General features: G+C 47.6%; 1 protein-coding gene across 1 annotated transcript; it reads left to right on the forward strand.

Annotated features, from left to right (window-relative positions):
- Positions 1–11,362: 11,362 nt before the first annotated feature.
- On the forward strand, positions 11,363–13,634 carry LOC133629209 (DNA-(apurinic or apyrimidinic site) endonuclease-like). Its single transcript, XM_062019869.1, has 2 exons — positions 11,363–11,384; positions 13,117–13,634. The coding sequence occupies exons 1-2, from the start codon at positions 11,363–11,365 to the stop codon at positions 13,632–13,634; spliced, it is 540 nt and encodes a 179-aa protein (XP_061875853.1).
- The last annotated feature ends 4,759 nt before the right edge of the window (positions 13,635–18,393 follow it).

An 18,393-nucleotide genomic window follows, 5' to 3' on the forward strand; every position in this document is an offset into this window, starting at 1 on the left:
ACAAGATGGGAAAATGTGAGGGAGCTTGCTTATCGCAGAAACCGCAAGTAGGATGAGCATAAGAATGTAATCTATTAGCTGCTGTTGCTGAGCTAGCTTTGAAGCTGCTGTGTATATAAGTTAGAGCCTCCTCTCAATGAAGAAGAAGATTTCTGCTATCACTCACATTGAGTAGGACTGATTTCTTCCCACCCAGCTGAGAATTGGACCCTGGGTTGATCGCCGCATGAAGTAGGCTTCGTGCCTGGGTTTTTCAGGCTTTTGTGCCTGGGTTTCAGGCTTCGTGCCTGGGTTTCAGGCTTTTGTGCCTGGGTTTCCGGCCTTCATGCCTGGGTTTCAGGCTTCGTGCCTGGGTTTAAGGCCTTCGTGCCTGGGTTTCCGGCCTTCATGCCTGGGTTTCAGGCTTCGTGCCTGGGTTTAAGGCCTTCGTGCCTGGGTTTCCGGCCTTCATGCCTGGGTTTCAGGCTTCGTGCCTGGGTTTAAGGCCTTCGTGCCTGGGTTTCAGGCCTTTATGCCTGGGTTTCAGGCTTCGTGCCTGGGTTTCAGGCCTCCGTGCCTGGGTTTCAGACTTCGTGCCTGGGTTTCAGGCTTCGTGCCTGGGTTTCAGGCCTTTGTGCCTGGGTTTCAGACCTTTGTGCCTGGGTTTCAGGCTTCGTGCCTGGGTTTCAGGCCTTCGTGCCTGGGTTTCAGGCTTCGTGCCTGGGTTTCACGCCTTCGTGCCTGATTTCAGGCTTCAAGCCTGGGTTTTTCAGGCCAAGAGCCGAAAACTTCACGGCAGGGTCTGCCTTCCTGCTTTCTTGTAGCTCCCATACTCAGTGGCATAACTTAACAGACAAAATATATTTTTTTCAATTGGAGCTGAACAGAAAAAGTGTGGTATTGAAGATAGCTCCTACAGGAAAGCAGCTGCAAATGTGACACCGTGCTGGCTGATAGACTGCATGGGGACCTACTTACTACTGTAGCTGGGGTGTTGTCGAGGAGTGGTTAAGGGAGAATGGACATGGATCCCAGGGTATAATGTTAGGCCCGATGGGGCAAGGCAATCTGAGTTCCAGTTATATGAATTTAATGCACAATCAAGACCAGAGTCAGAGCCATGGTTAAAGCAGTTTCTGTCATGTAGACAGCAGGCCGCTTTCTCTTCCTTCAAGGTCGGGCTGTTTTCAGCTAACGAGGTAACAGCCCAAGGTGGAAAACAACTACGGGGGAAAAACAAGATGGGAAAATGTGAGGGAGCTTGCTTATCGCAGAAACCGCAAGTAGGATGAGCATAAGAATGTAATCTATTAGCTGCTGTTGCTGAGCTAGCTTTGAAGCTGCTGTGTATATAAGTTAGAGCCTGCTCTCAATGAAGAAGAAGATTTCTGCTATCACTCACATTGAGTAGGACTGATTTCTTCCCACCCAGCTGAGAATCGGACCCTGGGTTGATCGCCGCATGAAGTAGGCTTCGTGGCTGGGTTTTTCAGGCTTTTGTGCCTGGGTTTCAGGCCTTCGTGCCTGGGTTTTTCAGGCCTTCCTGCCTGGGTTTTTCAGGCTTTTGTGCCTGGGTTTCAGGCTTCGTGCCGGGGTTTTCAGGCTTCGTGCCTGGGTTTCCGGCCTTCGTGCCTCGGTTTCAGGCTTCGTGCCTGGGTTTAAGGCCTTCGTGCCTGGGTTTCAGGCTTCGTGCCTGGGTTTCAGGCCTTCATGCCTGGGTTTGAGGCTTCGTGCCTGGGTTTTTCAGGCCAAGAGCCGAAAAATTCGCGACAGGGTCTGCCTTCCTGCTTTCTTGTAGCTCCCATATTCAGTGGTATACCTTAACAGACACATGTATTTTTTCAATGGGAGCAGAACAGAAAAAGTGTGGTATTGAAGATAGCTCCCACAGGAAAGCAGCTGCAAATGTGACACCGTGCTGGCTGATAGACTGCATGGGGACCTACTTACTACTGTAGCTGGGGTCTGCCTTCCTGCTTTCTTGTAGCTCCCGTATTCAGTGGTATACCTTAACAGACACATGTATTTTTTCAATGGGAGCAGAACAGAAAAAGTGTGGTATTGAAGATAGCTCCCACAGGAAAGCAGCTGCAAATGTGACACCGTGCTGGTTGATAGACTGCATGGGGACCTACTTACTACTGTAGCTGGGGTCTGCCTTCCTGCTTTCTTGTAGCTCCCATACTTAGTGGCATAATTTAACATACACATGTATTTTGTCAAAGGAAGCTGAGGATAAAAACTGTGGTATTGAAGATAGCTCCCACAGGAAAGCAGCTGCAAATGTGACACCGTGCTGGCTGATAGACTGCATGGGGACCTAATTACTACTGTAGCTGGGGTCTGCCTTCCTGCTTCCTTGTAGCTCCCATACTCAGTGGCATAACTTAACAGACACGTGTATTTTTTCAATGGGAGCTGAGGAGAAAAAGTGTGGTATTGAAGATAGCTCCCACAGGAAAGCAGCTGCAAATGTGACACTGTGCTGGCTGATAGACTGCATGGGGACCTACTTACTACTGTAGCTGGGGTCTGCCTTCCTGCTTTCTTGTAGCTCCCATACTCAGTGGTATATCTTAACAGACACATGTATTTTTTCAATGGGAGCAGAACAGAAAAAGTGTGGTATTGAAGATAGCTCCCACAGGAAAGCAGCTGCAAATGTGACACCGTGCTGGCTGATAGACTACATGGAGACCTACTTACTACTATAGCTGGGGTCTGCCTTCCTGCTTTCTTGTAGCTCCCATACTCAGCGGTATAACTTAACATACAAAATGTATTTTTTTCAATGGGAGCAGAGGAGAAAAAGTGTGGTATTGAAGATAGCTCCCACAGGAAAGCAGCTGCAAATGTGACACTGTGCTGGCTGATAGAATGCATGGGGACCTACTTAGTACTGTAGTTGGGGTCTGCCTTCCTGCTTTCTTGTAGCTCCCATATTCAGTGGTATACCTTAACAGACACATGTATTTTTTCAATGGGAGCTGAGGAGAAAAAGTGTGGTATTGAAGATAGCTCCCACAGGAAAGCAGCTGCAAATGTGACACCGTGCTGGCTGATAGACTGCATGGGGACCTAGTTAATACTGTAGCTGGGGTCTGCCTTCCTGCTTTCTTGTAGCTCCCATACTCAGTGGTATACCTTAACAGACACATTTATTTTTTCAATGGGAGCTGAACAGAAAAAGTGTGGTATTGAAGATAGCTCCCACAGGAAAGCAGCTGCAAATGTGACACCGTGCTGGCTGATAGACTGCATGGGGACCTACTTACTACTGGAGCTGGGGTCTGCCTTCCTGCTTTCTTGTAGCTCCCATACTCAGTGGCATAACTTAACAGACACATGTATTTTTTCAATGGGAGCTGAGGAGAAAAAGTGTGGTATTGAAGATAGCTCCCACAGGAAAGCAGCTGCAAATGTGACACCGTGCTGGCTGATAGACTGCATGGGGACCTACTTACTACTGTAGCTGGGGTCTTGTCGAGGAGTGGTTAAGGGAGAATGGACATGGATCCCAGGGTATAATGTTAGGCCCGATGGGGCAAGGTAATCTGAGTTCCAGTTATATGAATTTAATGCACAATGAAGACCAGAGTCAGAGCCATGGTTAAAGCAGTTGCTGTCACGCAGACAGCAGGCCGCTTTCTCTTCCTTCAAGGTCGGGCTGTTTTCAGCTAACGAGGTAACAGCCCAAGGTGGAAAACAACTACGGGGGAAAAACAAGATGGGAAAATGTGAGGGAGCTTGCTTATCGCAGAAACCGCAAGTAGGATGAGCATAAGAATGTAATCTATTAGCTGCTGTTGCTGAGCTAGCTTTGAAGCTGCTGTGTATATAAGTTAGAGCCTGCTCTCAATAAAGAAGAAGATTTCTGCTATCACTCACATTGAGTAGGACTGATTTCTTCCCACCCAGCTGAGAATCGGACCCTGGGTTTGCTGCCCGTTCCCGAAGGAAAACACAAAACAACCGAGGTCGTTTTATGCGGTGCTTTATTAAGGGCCCTAGGGACTTGAGGACTAGTGTCCAAAGTCAGAGCCCCCCCTTCCAGGAAATTTTACAGGGTTTATATACTTTTCAGAAGATGATTACTTCATTGTACCTACGTGCTGTTTGCTAGTTTTCATAAGGTTTATTATTACATTGTACTCTTTCATGTAATTTCTTTTAACTACAAATCTTTCCTTTTTGTCTAGACACATGGTCACAAATTAACAAATATTCATCCAGCATAACAGTCCTAGGAACAGCAGATTATGTTCTACATGCTTCAACTGTCTAAAACACAGTAGATAACAACTGATAATCAGTAACAATTTAATAATTGATCAGTAACAATTTCCTAAGACATTCTTTGCTTGATTACACAGAATGTTCAACATGCTTCACTAATCCCTTTGATTCTCTAAACACAAATGTACATGGTCATATTTCCCACTAGGCCTTTATTTAGATCTTATTTTATGCTGCCAACAATTCCCCCCTTTTGAGCATTCTTCAACCTTGCAAGGATGCTCAACATCATCTGTCTCTATTGTCCGTATCTCAAGTAGTGGTTTCTTGATATGTTGGAGGAGGAGACCCATCTCTAATTCCACTTCTGGTCATCGCATTCATTAATCTGCGAGTGTTGAGCTTCTCTCTAGTAATGGTTCCTAAAACACACTTGTGAACCATATAAATTATTATCAACAGTATAACAAACATAATTGCATATTGAATGATTGAGGAAATCCATTCAGAGACCTGGAGCCCCAATGAATCAAATATTGCTCCTATCCAATTATGTTGAGCTTCTTTTTCAATTTCTTTGGTTTCGGTTTCAACCTTTTCCAATTGTGAAATATCTTTTTCTACTTCGATTGTCATGTTTGGAATATGGATACAGCAGTGATCAATTCTTTTGCTCAGGTAACCACAGACCCCGTGTTCCCGCAACAGCAACATGTCCAAGGCCATTCTATTCTGCAGAGCCATTCTGCCAGTTGCTTGTAACTGCAAATTCATATCCTTAAATCCTTTCTTGGTGGCTGCCGCTAATCTTTCAGTCTGGCCTAATAATCTGTATAACATCTCCCTATTACGGTAGGATGCAATTGGTGCAAACAGGGATTCTAAAACCCATCCAAATTTTACTCCATCATTAGGTTCATGCCATTCATCTTTTCCGATTTCGTTTCCTATTTCCCTTTTTTCCTGAATTACTTCTGTTTTATTCAACCGAGGTTGTCTCCAAAAAGGACATAAGGTGGGGACTCCTAAGGTTATCTGGGTTACTGGACCATCAGTTGGTAGATGGGTAGTCCATTGTCCATGACCCATAACCCAAACTAAGTTTCCTGGACTTCTGATTGTGGTGGATCTGCAACTAATGATTCTTTTCCCATTCTCATTTCCTTTCAACTTTTCTGTTATCGTATGGTTATATCCTCGACATTCACAGCCTCATTTTAACAGAATTTTTACTGGCATTAAGCCTATTTGATTTTCCAGAGTGTTGCAAGTAAAAACCTCTGTACAATTCCATACCTCCTTTTGATTCCTTGACGACCTCACAGAAGTATGTGTAGCCATCACACTAGTATGTGTCTGATTCCTTTCCCCTGTCCATTGCACACACCAGTTCACTGGGCCCAGATAACTATGTGTTTCTAACAGACTAGGTCCCCATACTGTGTCCCATTCATCTTCCAAGTTTTGTTGTTGTGTAACATTCTGGCAAATCTCTTCATTTCTAATCTTTTCAACTTTTATTTTTGTGCTACTACACCAATATCCAATTATTGGAAGAGTACTATCTAATGTACAGCGACCTTTGATATTGCCACCTCTCCCATAAGGACCTGTTCTAACCCAACTGTAATACCCCGGCAATGATCTACACTCTTTTTCTGTTAAATCCCCCTTATTAAACACCCTTTTATCCACTCTTCATGCTTTGTTGATACTTGTCTGCAATTCCAAGTAAAATTAACAGAGGTTTTTGGCATGATTGTTATCGGAATAATTCCCCAGGGTATAGGTTCAGCTGCGGCTTGAGGTAATGGCAAGCATGCTATAATCTTAGATACATTCTGAACTATTCCAAAATCTCTGATCAGTCCAACCACGAGATTTTCCTGTCCCTCGTTCCGCTGAAAGTCCCTTGTCTCATTTCCTAAATCCCGTATTTTCCTTCGACTATGTTTTCCCCTAATTAATGATACCATTGCCCTCCCCCACATATCCACGGAGGCCAATCTAGGTACTACCTCTACTTTATCCGACGTTAGTGACCAAGACACAACTCTTAGATCTATTCGCTTGTAACCAAAACTTTCTCGGATTTACACTACACACACATATATACCCGCTTCTTCTAAAGTTAAATTAGTCAGTTGCAAGATAACACTTCCTTTTTGGGTATCCTTATTCCAAACAGTAACAATACTTGCAGTCAATCTGGTTTGTCCTTGTTTCCAAATCGCAATTATTTCCTCGGCTCCAGCTCCCTGGTCATCGGTAATGTCACAGGTTAAATTGACATCCATTCCTTCCATTACAATAACCTCGGGTTCTGTAACAGTGACATGTACAAATCCGTTAACCGATACCATTTTCAATAATATTAGCAATACAGCAATTAAGAGTGCGGTTTTGCTCGGAATATCATTCGGGTAGGGGATACCACTTGGGTTTCCCATTTGGTTGGGACTTTCTTGACTTGAGTGTAGTGAATCCAGGCGTTGGTTCCTGCTACTTTTACAGCTGTGAAAGTTGTCAGGATCACTTGATAGGGGCCGTCCCATGTCTCTCTCAGTGGGTCTGTGAACCAGTTCTTCACATAGACCTGGTCTCCCGGTTGAATATCATGCACTGGATTTTCCAGTGGGAGTGGCCGATTCCATTGAAGGGCACCCCGTAAGGCGCTGAGAACTCTGTTAAGTGACATAACATAGTTAAAAATCACCTGATCTCCTAATACATGTGGGTCTCCTTTTAGCACAGTGGCATGATAAGGCTTGCCGTACAGTATCTCGTACGGACTTACTCCTATTCTTTCCCTAGGTTTTATCCTGATCCTGAGTAATGCTAATGGCAAAGCTTGGGGCCACTGAAGTTTGGCCTCCTGACATATCTTTTTGATCTGATTTTTCAATGTTTGGTTCATCCTTTCTACTTGACCACTAGACTGGGGTCTCCATGGAGTGTGTAAATTCCAGGTAATGTCTAGTACCCTAGCCACCTCCTGAACTATCCCTGCCACAAAATGCGGGCCTCTATCTGATGATAATCCTAGTGGTACTCCAAATCTAGGTATTATTTCTTTCAACAAAGTTTTCACCACTTCCCTCGCTTGGTTTGTTCTACAAGGGAAGGCTTCCGGCCACCCTGAGAAGGTACACACGTACACTAGCAAATATCTGAATCCTTGGGCCCTTGGTAATTCTGAAAAGTCTACTTGCCAATAGTCCCCTGGTTCTGGCCCTATTTGCAACTTTCCCAACTGCACTTGTTTTCTGACAATAGGATTATTTTTAAGACATAGTGGACACATTGCATTCACCCTCTTTGCCAGTGTTAACATCTGGTTAGAAATTATTTCTTTCTTCAAAAATTTTACCAAAGCCTCTGCTCCCCAATGGCATTTATTATGTTCAGTTTCCAATATGGATTTCATAACATGTTTGGGTACTATTACTTGTCCATTCACAGTTACATACCATCCGACTGTGTTCTTTTGTGCCTTGAGATATATTGCTAGTTTCTCATCATCAGCGGAATAGCTTGGTCCTTGAGTCATATAGCAAGAAACAGGGCTTACCTTAGTTGGTATTAAAGCCATCTGAGTCCAAACCTGCCGAGCAGCTTCTTTAGCGGTAATGTCTGCTAGTTTGTTCCCTTGGTATATTCTTCCTTCTTCTCTACGATGTCCTCTGACATGCATTACTGCTACCTTTTCTGGTTTAAGTATTGCATCTAACAAGGCAAGGACTTCCGACCTATGTTTTATTATAGTCCCTTGAGAACTTAACAGTCCTCGTTCCTTCCACAAGGCACTGTGAACATGTACTATTCCAAAAGCATATTTCAAGTCAGTCCATACATTTACCTTTTTTCCAGTACTCAGAATCAATGCTCTGGTAAGTCCAATTATCTCTGCTTTTTGAGCAGATGTCCCAGGAGTTAAAGCCTTTGCTTCAATCACTTGTGCAGCTGTGACCACTGCATATCCCGCATACCTGGTTCCATTTTCTACAAAGCTGGATCCATCCGTAAATAAATCCCAATCTGAATCTTCTAAAGGTGTGTCCTTTAGGTCTGCTCGGCTCGCATACACTTGTTCGATTGTTTCTACACAGTCGTGAACCAGGTCCCCCTCTTCTTGTTTACTGTGAAGAAATTCTGCTGGGTTGACATGGTTAGTTATTTTAAGTTCCACATCATCTTGTTCTCTCAATATAGCTTGATATTGCAACATTCTGCTGGATGATAACCAGTGACCCTTTTGTTCCAGGACAGCCAAGACCATATGGGGTACAAAGACCTCCATTTTCCTTCCCAAAGTCAGTTTTCGGGCTTCCTGTATGAGGATCACTGTGGCCGTAACTGCCCGCAAGCATGACGGCCAACCAGCACTAACATTGTCCAGTTGTTTTGAAAAATATCCCACTGGGCGTTTCCATGACCCTATTTTCTGAGTCAACACTCCCAGAGCCAGATTCTGCCTTTCATTTACATAAAGCTGAAAGTCTTTATTTAAGTCCAGCAACCCTAAGGCGGGTGCTTCCTTCAGAGCTTGTTTCAGCTCCTGGAAGGCTCTTTTCCTTTGTGTACTCCATTCCAATTGGGGTTCCTTTAAAGCCTCATACAAGGGTTTAGCTAACAATCCGAAATTTAGAATCCATAGCCTGCACCAGCCAACCATTCCTAAAAATGACCTTAGTTCCTGATGATTCCTTGGAAGGGATATGGCACATATTGCCTCAATTCTGTTTGTGCTCAGTCGTCTCTGACCTTGCATTATTTCACATCCCAAATAAAGAACACTCTCTTTGAGGAGCTGGGCCTTTTCCTTAGATACTCGATATCCCGCTTGTCCCAGCATATTCAGTAAAGCAATTGTAAGCTTCAGGCAAACTTCCTTTTCCTCAGTTGCCAACAGAATATCATCCACATACTGCAAAATCACATAAGAGAATGGAGATTCTTTTACCTGTTCGGTCTTCCATTCCTCCAACTCTTTGGCTAATTGATTTCCGAAAATAGTGGGGCTGTTTTTGAAACCCTGCGGAAGCCGTGTCCATGTCAGTTGTTTCTTCCTTCCCGAATTTGGATCTTCCCATTCAAATGCGAAATACTTCCTACTTGATAATGCCAGCGGGATGCAGAAAAAGGCATCTTTTAAATCAATTACTGTAAACCATTTAAACCTTTCTGACACAGATGTTAACAGAGTATACGGGTTAGCAACCACTGGGTGAATGTCCTTTACTATTTCATTTATGGCCCTTAAATCTTGTACTAACCTATATTTACCATTAGGCTTTCTTACAGGAAAAATAGGAGTGTTGTATTCAGATTCACATTCCTGTAATATTCCTTGAATCAAAAACTGGGCTATCAGTGGAGCCACTCCTTTCCTAGCCTCCAACTTAATTGGATATTGTCTAACCCTAACCGGTCGGGCTCCTTCTTTTAGTTCTACAACGACAGGCTGGGCAGCTTTCGACTTTCCCGGGGTCCCTATTTCCCATACCCAGGGTACAACTGCCTGAATTATTTCTTCTGGAATGGGAGTAGGTTCTATTTCTTTTATTACAAATATTCTCCCAATTTCTTCATTTGGAATTTCTAATTTTACTCTCCCATTTTCAAATATTATTTTCACATTTAACAAAGACAGTAAATCTCTTCCAAATAGAGGCTTGGGACAATTAGGCATATACAAAAATTGATGATCAAGTTCTTTTCCCCCAAATTTTAAATTTAAAGGCTGCAAAAATGGTCTTTCTTCTAACTGACCCATGGCCCCTACCACTTGTACTGTGGTGTCGCTTATTGGTCCCAATCTCTTGTTAAGAATAAGTAGCTCCTGTATCGATTGCAAATTCTTGTTCCTTCCCATTGATTTCTAATCTTACTTTTAGGTCCTGTTCTAGTCAGCTCTGATTCTGATAATTTCCCAAAACCAGAGCGACTTCTACTGGTGACATGGGATACTCAGCGCTAACCCCCATTCCATTTTTCACCGGACATTCATTCTTCCAATGTCCTATCTGTCGGCAAAAAGCACACTGATTAGAACCTAGCTTTCCTTGGTTAGGGTTTCCCATTCGAAATCCTCCTCTCCCCTGGCCGTAACCACCTCTTCCTTGAGCATAGCCTCCCCTACCACGACCTTGGCCCCTTTGTCCTCCTGATTGCTGAATTACAGCCAGTATACCTGCTTGTTGCCGCTTAGCTGATTCTTTTTCCCTATTATTATAAACCTTCCACGCAACTTCTAACATTTTATCCAAGTTCCTGGTGTCCTCATCTTCATCCTCTTCTTCCTCCTCATTATCATCGTCCTCACTATCCTGTTCCATCTGAGGTGGAACATAGGGTGGAGCAGAGGGACCCTGTCCACTATGAGCAACTAATAACCATAAATCTTCCTCTGGACCAGAGGAGGCAGCTAAACACTTAACACACATAGATCTCTTCTTACATTCACTACACCCTAATTCCTTTGTTTCCAAAACTAAAATACCACATTCCTTCTACCAATCCAGTTTTCGCCCTAAATAATAAAACAAATCCAAATACGGGATCTCATCCCATTTCTCATTGTCCCGTAAATACTGCACCAAAGGCGATATAATACCCGGATCGACAGTACCGTTTAGGGGCCACGCAGGTCCCCCTTCTGACTCATATAAAGGCCACCAATGATTACAATAGTTTATCGTTTTACCCTTATTCAAATCCTGATGAAATCCAGCACTCCTCCATCTTCCCAGCAAACATCCTAATAGGGTGTTTCCTGGGATTTTACTATTAGACTGAACTAACGGCTTAAAAGTTTTAAGCGGCATCATTTCAAGTATATAAAATAACAGCAGACAAAATAACAGCAAACACAAACACTGTAACGATACAAACAAAAACCACAAAACCAATACCCAGTACCAAACCAAGTTGCCACTTCTCGACGCCGCGAGGGGCAAGTGCCGGACCTGCGCAGCTTTCGCCGCGTCTTACAGCCGGCGCCTGGGCATCCACCAAGACGTCTTAGCCCAACTCAGCGAGGATCGCCGCCTCGTCTTATGAGCAGGCACCCATACCAGAAAATAAAGCACCTATGAGCTTACCTTATAGCAGTCGTCCGCCAGGTGCGGGGGTCGGGCACGAACCGATGACTCCCCGAGAAACTCTCGGTGCCGGCGTGGAGTAAATCAGCACGCGAACCGCCCCAGCCACCTTCGGAGTCCTGCCGCGGTCGCCAGAAAACTGTTGCCCGTTCCCGAAGGAAAACACAAAACAACCGAGGTCGTTTTCTGCGGTGCTTTATTGAGGGCCCTAGGGACCTGAGGACTAGTGTCCAAAGTCAGAGCCCCCACTAACAGAAAATTTCACAGAGTTTATATACTTTCCACAAATGATTACTTCATCAGGTGCCCGTGATGTTTACCAGTTTTCTTAGACTTTAGGATTATGTCGTGCTCTTTCATGTAGTTACTTGAGACTATGCTTATCTGAATCTACAACCAGAAATTTCCATAGATAACAAACAGGTAAAGAGATAACAATTTCTTTGAGAAAAACAAGATTCAGCGTTCAGCATTCTTCACTAATCACTTTGCTTTGTTTGAGCAAGAATGCACAAGCTCAGCATGCCCCACTAGTTCCCTAGACTGCTAGGTTACATCAACATCCCACACTGCTCACTAGGCCTCGATACAGACCTTAGCCTAACTACTTCTAACTTTCCATATACAGTAATGCTAACATTTTGAGGCCTTAAGTGCCATTTGGGCCCTTCAGTGGCCATTTGGGGCCCTTTAGGAGCCATTTTTAGGCCTTAAGTGGCCATTTTGAGGCCTTAAGTGGCCATTTGGGGCCCTCAGGAGCCATTAAAGCCACGACAGTGACGTTTTAGGCCTCTAAAGCCTCTTTTTAGGCCTCTAAAGTGACTCTAGGCCAGTAAAATGACTTTTTAGGCCAAAAAGTGACTTTTTGGGCCTCTAAATTGACTTTTTGGCCAGTAAAGTGACTTTTTAGGCCTCTAAAGTCCATTTTTGAGCCTCTAAAGCACCCTTTTGACCTCTAAAGTGACTTTTTAGGCCTCTAAAGCCCCTTTTTGGGCAATAAAATGACTTTTTGAGCCATTAAAGTGACTCTTTAGACCTCTAAACCCTCTTTTTAGCTACTAAAGTGTCTTTTTAGGCCTCTAAAGTGACTTTTGGGACACTACAGTGACTTTTTGGCTACAAAAGTGACTTTTTAGGCCTCTAGAGCCCCTTTTTGGCCACTAAAGTGACTTTTTGGGCCTCTAAAATGACTTTTTGGCTACTAAAGTGACTTTTTAGGCCTCTAAAGTCCATTTTTGTGCCACTCAAGTGAATTTTTGACCTCTAAAGTGACTTTTTAGGCCTCTAAAGCCCCTTTTTGACCTCTAAAATGACTTTTTAGACCTCTAAAGTGACTTTTTGGGCCTCTAAAGGGACTTTTTGGCCACTAAAGTGACTTTTTGGGCCTCTAAAGCCCCTTTTTAGGCCTCTAAATGTCTTTTTAGGCCATTAAAGTCCCTTTTGGCTACGAAAGTGACTTTTTAGACCTCTAAACCCCCTTTTTGAGCTGCTAAAGCCCCTTTTTGACCTTTAAAGCCCCTTTTTGGGCCCCTAAAGTGACTTTTTAGGCCTCTAAAGCTCCTTTTTGGCCACTAAAGCCCCTTTTTGAGCTACTAAAGTCCCTTTTTAGGTACAAAAGTGACTTTTTAGGCCTCTAAAGTCCCTTTTTAGGCCTCTAAAGTGACGTTTTGAGCCACTAAAGTGCCTTTTTAGGCCATTAAAGTTGATTTTTGAGGACTAAAGTGACTTTGGGCCTCTAGAGCCCCTTTTTGGGCCCCTAAAGCCCCTTTTTATCCCCATCTGTGTGTCCCCTTGCCAGGTGACCCCGAGCTGGACGCCGAGGGCCGCGTGCTGACAGCCGAGTTCCCTGCCCTGTGCATCGTCTGCGTCTACGTGCCCAACTCTGGGCGAGGCCTGGGCCGCCTGAGCTTCCGGCAGGCCTGGGACGAGCGCTTCCGCTCCTTCGTGTCCCAGCTGGACCGGTCCAAACCGGTCGCCATCTGCGGCGACCTCAACGTCGCCCACCAGCCCTTGGACCTGAGGAACCCGTCGGGGAACAAGAGGAGCCCCGGGTTCACGCGGGAGGCGTTCAGGGAGCTGCTGGGGGCGGGCTTCCTCGACAGCTTCCGGGTGTTTAACCCCTTGCTGCCCAACGCCTTCACCTTCTGGACCTACCTGAGCGGGGCCAGGGCCAGGAACGTGGGCTGGAGGTTGGATTACTGCCTGTGGTCCCAGAGGGGCAGGAAGGATCTGTGCGACAGCAGGATCGAGCAGCGGGCCCAGGGCAGCGACCACTGTCCCGTGGGGATCTACCTGGCGCTGGAGGGGGCAGGCTGAGGGGCAAAAATGGGGCGGGAATGGGGAAAAAAGGGTTAAAATGGAGGGAAATGGGGCAGAAATGGGGGGAAATGGGGTGGAAATGGGGCAGAAATGGGGCAAAATGGGGTGGAAATGGGGCAGAAATGGGAGGAAATGGGGCGGAAATGGGGCAGAAATGGGGCAAAATGGGGGGAAATGGGTAAAAAATGGCTGAAAGTGGGATAAAATTGGAGGATAATGGAATAAATGGGTCAAAAATGGGTCAAAATGGGTAAAAAATGGGGGAAAATGGAATAAATGGGGTAAAAAATGGGTCAAAAATGGGGGGAAATGGGTCAAAATGGGTCAAAAATGGGTCAAAATGCATCAAAAATGGGATAAAACTGGGAGATACTGGGATAAATGGGGGGAAATGGGTCGAAAATGGGTCAAATGGCTCAAAATGGGTAAAAAATGGGGGGAAATGGAATAAATGGGGTAAAAAATGGGTCAAAAATGGGGGGAATGGGTAAAAAACGGGTCAAAAATGGCTGAAAGTGGGATAAAATTGGAGGATAATGCAATAAATGGGTCAAAATGGGTAAAAAATGGCTGAAAGTCGGATAAAATTGGGGGTTAGTGGAATAAATGGGGTAAAAAATGGGTCAAAATGGGTCAAAACTGTCTGAAAATGGGATAAAATTGGGGGATAATGGAATAAATGGGTCAAAAATGGGACAAAACTGGCTGAAAGTGGGATAAAAAACCAAAACCCCTTCCCAGTCCCTCCCAGTTCCCTTCAATTTGTCCCAGTCCTCTCCCAATTGATCCCAGTTCATCCCAGTCCCCTCCCAGTTCCCTCCCAGTTCATCCCAGTTGCTCCCAGTTCCCTCCAGTTCCCCTCAGTTCCCTCCCAGTTCCCTCCAGTTCCCCTCAGTTCCCTCCCAGTTCATCCCAGTTCCCTCCCAGTGCCCTCTCAGCTCATTCCAGTTGCTCCCAGTTCCCTCCCAGTTCCTCCCCAGTTCATCCCAGTTCCTTCCCAGTTGCTCCCAGCCCCCTCAGTCCCCCCCAGCTCATCCCAGTTGCTCCCAGTTCCCTCCCAGTTGCTCCCAGTTCCCTCTCAGTGCCCTCCCAGCTCATCCCAGTTGCTCCCAGCTCCCTCCCAGTTGCTCCCAGTTCCCTCTCAGTGCCCTCCCAGCTCATCCCAGTTGCTCCCAGTTCCCTCCCAGTTGCTCCCAGTTGCTCCCAGTCCCTCCCAGTGCCCTCTCAGCTCATCCCAGTTGCTCCCAGTTCCCTCCCAGTCCCTCCCAGCTCATCCCCGTCCCTCCCCAGTTCCCTCCCCAGTTCATCGCAGTTCCCTCCCATTCCCCCCCATCCAGCCGCCGCTCCGCCTCTCAGCCAATCATCTCTCTTTAGTCCCGTTGCCGGGCAGACTCCACTCCCGTAGCAACCAATCAGTGCTCGGCGCCCTCCTCTCTCCGTCCAATCAGCGCCCGTGGCCGCGGTCAGGAGCAGGAGCCGCTCCCAGTTGCCTCCCAGTTCCCTCCCAGTTGCCTCCCAGTGCCAAAGGTCAGAGTCTGGGTAGGCTGCACATCCATTCTGAGGGGAAAAGTGGGGGTTTGGGGCAATTTGGGGGGATAAAATGTGCTTTTGTGGCAATTCTGAGGGGAAAAGTGGGGGTTTGGAGGAGTTTTGAGGTGAAAAGTGAGGTTTTGGGGCAATTCTGAGGGGAAAAGTGGGGTTTTGGAGGAGTTTTGAGGTGAAAAGTGAGGTTTTGGGGCAATTCTGAGGGGAAAAGTGGGGTTTTGGAGGAGTTTTGAGGGGAAAGGTGGGGGGTTGGGGTGTTTCTGAGGGGAAAAGTGGAGTTTTTAGGGGAAATGTGAGGTTTTGGGGCAATTTGGGGGGATAAAATGAGGTTTTGGGGTATTTCTGAGGGATAAAATGAGGGTTTGTGGCAATTCTGAGAGGAAAAGTGGGGTTTTGGTGGAGTTTTGAGGTGAAAAGTGAGGATTTGGGGTATTTCTGAGGGGAAAAGTGGGGTTTTGGGGTATTTCTGAGGGGAAAAGTGTGATTTGAGTGACATTTTGAGGGGAAAAGTGAGGTTTTGGGGCAATTTTGGGGGATAAAATGAGGTTTTGGGGCAATTCTGATGGGAAAAGTGGGGTTTTGGTGGAGTTTTGAGGTGAAAAGTGAGGTTTTGGAGCAATTCTGAGGGGAAAAGTGGAATTTTGGAGGAGTTTTGAGGGGAAAGGTGGGGGTTTGGGGTATTTCTGAGGGGAAAAGTGGAGTTTTGAGGGGAAATGTGAGGTTTTGGGGTAATTTGGGGGGATAAAATGAGGTTTTGGGGTATTTCTGAGGGATAAAATGAGGGTTTGTGGCAATTCTGAGGGGAAAAGTGGGGTTTTGGTGGAGTTTTGAGGGGAAAAGTGGGGTTTTGGGGTATTTCTGAGGGGAAAAGTGTGATTTGGGTAAAGTTTTGAGTGGAAAAGTGAGGTTTTGGGCTATTTCTGAGGGATAAAATGAGGTTTTGGGGCAATCTGAGGAAATGAAATGAGGATTTGGGGCAATTCTGAGGGGAAAAGTAGGGTTTGGGTGGAGTTTTGAGGTGAAAAGTGGGGTTTTGAGGCATTTCCGAGAGGAAAAAGTGAGGTTTTGGTGCAACTTGGTGTGTAAGAGTTCCAGTTTGGTGGGGTTTGGATGCAAGAGTCTCCCCAGTCCATCCCAGTTGACACACTGGAGCGGCGGCTTTTATTGAGTGGCGGAAGGATCCGCGGGGAAAGGAGCCAAACCTCGTTGGCGGAGGGATCCCACTGGGGCACATTTAGATCCAGCTCTGGGGGAGAAGGATCCTCCAAAGCCCCTCCCAGTAGCTCCCGGTAACCCCCAAACCCCCTCCCAGTAACTACCAGTAACCCCCAAACTCCCTCCCAGTAACGCCCAGTAGCTCCCAGTTACTCCAAACCCCCTCCCAGTAACTCCCAGTAGCCCCCAAAGCCCCTCTCAGTAGCTCCCAGTTACCCCAAACCCCCTCCCAGTATCCCAGTGACCCCAAACCCCTCCCAGTAAATCCCAGTAACCTCAAACCTCTTCCCAGTAGCTCCCAGTAAGCTCCAGACCCCTTCCCACTAATTCCCAGTACCTCCCAGTAACTCTCAGTTACCCCCAAACCCCCTCCCAGTAGCTCCCAGTAACCCCCAAACACCCTCCAGTGACTCCCAGTAACCCCCAAACCCCTCCAAGTCCCTCCCAGTGACTCCCAGTAACTCCCAGTAACCCCCAACGCCCTCTCAGTCTCTCCCAGTAACCCCCAAATACCCTCCAGTGACTCCCAGTAACCCCCAAACCCCCTCCCAGTCGCTCCCACTCCCTCCCAGTAACCCCAAATCCCCTCCCAGTAACCCCAAACCCCCTCCCAGTAACCCTCAAACACCCTCTGAGTCGCTCCCAGTAACCCCCAAACACCCTCGCAGTCGCTCCCAGTCCCTCCCAGTAACCCCCAAACCCCCTATCAGTGACTCCCAGTAACCCCAAACCCCCTCCCAGTCGCTCCCAGTCCCTCCCACTAACCCCCAACCCCCCTCCCAGTAACTCCCAGTGCCCCTCCCGTCTAGATCCGGCCGTCGGACGTTGCGCGGAAGGATCCGATCGCCTAAGCGACGGCGGAAGGACCCGAGAGGTGACGGAAACACCCGAGAGGTGACGGAAACACCCGAGAGGTGACGGAAGGAGCCGAAGCGCCGCCGGGTTCGGTTCGGGCGGTCCCTCCGTTACCGGGGCAGGGGCGGATCAAGGGCTCCCGGGTCCTCCCCCGACGCTGCCGCGGGACAGGGTTCGGCTCCGGCCCCGTTCGCCTTCGGCCGAGCCGGAACTGGCGACCGAAGTGGTTCGGGACCGGGACAAGCGAGTCATGGTGGACGCGGCCACTGCCGGGAGGGGAGACACCGCGCTTTAACCCCGCCCACCGCCCCCGCCTCGGCCAATCGGCGCGCGTCTGTCCGCGCCTCAGCCAATCAGATGGCGTGCCTCACAGAGGGGCGCGGCTTGGGCGTGGCCACTCCCCCTTCTCTGTCAGGCCACGCCCACTCCGTAAGCCACCCCCCCACATTCCCCCCCCCTTTACCTGGGTGAGTTGGGGTTGGCCGCCCCTGTCTGCCATCTGAGGGGGCAAAGGGGGCACTGGGAGTTACTGGGAGGGACTGGGAAGGGGGGGGTTGGGGGTGACTGGGAGTTACTGCGAGGGGGTTTGGGGGTTACTGGAAAGGACTGGGAGGAGCTGGGGAGGGGGTTTGGGGTTACTGGGAAGGACTGGGAGGAGCTGGGAGGGGGTTTGGGATATACTGGGACGGGCTGGGAGGGACTGGGAGGAGGTGGGAGAGGTTTTGGGGGCACTGGGAGGAGCTGGGAGGGGAGCTGGGGGTGACTGGGAGCTACTGGGAGTTACTGGGAGTCACTGGGAGACACTGGAGGGGGTTAGGGGTAACTGGGAGTCACTGGGACTCACTGAGAGATACTGGGAGGGGGTTTGGGGGTCACTGGGAGTTACTGGGAGTCACTTGGAATGGATTTTGGGTAACTGGGAGTTACTGGGAGGGGGTTTGGGGGTTACTGGGAGTCACTGGGACAGGTTTGGGGGTCAATGGGAGGCACTGGGAGTGCCTGGGGTCAGAGGTCAAAGGTCACCTTGAGGAAGGAAGTTTGGGTAGGGTCGAGGTTGACAATACACTCCACCTGGGGGGGGAGGGGCAAAGGGGAGAGGGCGGGGCTTAACGGGGTAATGGGGGGTCACAGCGTGTGGCCA

Source organism: Colius striatus, unplaced genomic scaffold, assembly GCF_028858725.1.
Source record: "Colius striatus isolate bColStr4 unplaced genomic scaffold, bColStr4.1.hap1 scaffold_34, whole genome shotgun sequence".
Lineage (NCBI taxonomy): Eukaryota > Metazoa > Chordata > Aves > Coliiformes > Coliidae > Colius > Colius striatus.

What these genes read in the sequence shown, in the direction of transcription:
- LOC133629209 (XM_062019869.1), top strand. Translation starts at nt 11,363, where the DNA reads ATGACTCCCCGAGAAACTCTCG. An exon ending in GACTCCCCGAGAAACTCTCG is followed by an intron (nt 11,385 to 13,116) that starts GTGCCGGCGTGG and finishes TCCCCTTGCCAG; the next exon opens with GTGACCCCGAGCTGGACGCC.